Here is a 981-nt window from a genome sequence, read left to right on the forward strand (position 1 = left end):
AAAGTTTTTATATATATATAAAAAAAGGAAACTCTTTACCAATACTTCTCAAAAAGTGGTACAAAAATACAGTATAAAAACACAGCCTCCAGTTTAAGACTCGCAGTTACAGCAGCAGTTTCTAGAACGTGAAATCCAAGACGAGCTACTGCATGAAGTGGTAAGAAAGTGAGGTACGGTCCAGCCGAGCAAGGGGATCACCCTGGGGTGCCTTAACCCTGGTGGGAGATACTCTTTACCAATACTTCTCAAAAAGTGGTACAAAAATACAGTATAAAAACACAGCCTCCAGTTTAAGACTCGCAGTTACAGCAGCAGTTTCTAGAACGTGAAATCCAAGACGAGCTACTGCATGAAGTGGTAAGAAAGTGAGGTACGGTCCAGCCGAGCAAGGGGATCACCCTGGGGTGCCTTAACCCTGGTGGGAGATATCCCCCCATCACCATCTGCGTCTGTCTACGCCAGCTCCCCTGAGCCGAAGCAGAGGGTGGCTCTTGGGACTTTTAGGGCAGGATGGATGCCCAGGGGCAGCTCCCAGTGATACTGCTGGTGGCAAACAGCAGAGAGACATAGGGGGCTGCTGGGGAGGGGGAATGCAGTTGAGCCTGCGAATTGAAGCAGTCACTTGAGACAGCTTCACAGGGGGGACGGGGGAAATCTTGCAACACCTGGTGCCAAGAAGCCAGCCCCAGGCAGGCGATGTCACAGGGGGGTCTCCCCACCGCAGCCCCATTCCACAGCTGGGAGCGGCACCACAGCCGCCCCACATGCAGCGACCACCATGTGCTCCAGCCCCCCGGGGCCAATGGTTCAACAACCAACCCAAAAAAACTAAAAAATGTGCAAATCGAGAGGGAGCCGGGGGGTCGTGGGCAGCGGGGTGGGGAGGTTGCAGGGTGCTAGTGCCCCTTGAGGTGAGCAATCCGTTTGAGCAGCTGGGTCTGCCGCAGCCGCAGCTGCCGCTTCTTGGCTGGGGGCCCC

The 981-nt window shown here is 54.2% G+C and overlaps 1 protein-coding gene across 1 annotated transcript in view; it reads right to left on the minus strand.

Moving 5' to 3' along the window:
* Positions 1-899: 899 nt before the first annotated feature.
* Positions 900-981, minus strand: part of MYCL (v-myc avian myelocytomatosis viral oncogene lung carcinoma derived homolog) — a gene marked incomplete at its 5' end in the record, with an annotated part of 631 nt that continues 549 nt past the window's right edge. The window contains one exon of the mRNA XM_010143767.1: positions 900-981. Within this exon, the coding sequence (XP_010142069.1) occupies positions 900-981 (82 nt within the window).

The sequence above is a fragment of the Buceros rhinoceros genome, unplaced genomic scaffold (assembly GCF_000710305.1).
Source record: "Buceros rhinoceros silvestris isolate BGI_N320 unplaced genomic scaffold, ASM71030v1 scaffold22139, whole genome shotgun sequence".
Taxonomy (NCBI): Eukaryota; Metazoa; Chordata; class Aves; order Bucerotiformes; family Bucerotidae; genus Buceros; species Buceros rhinoceros.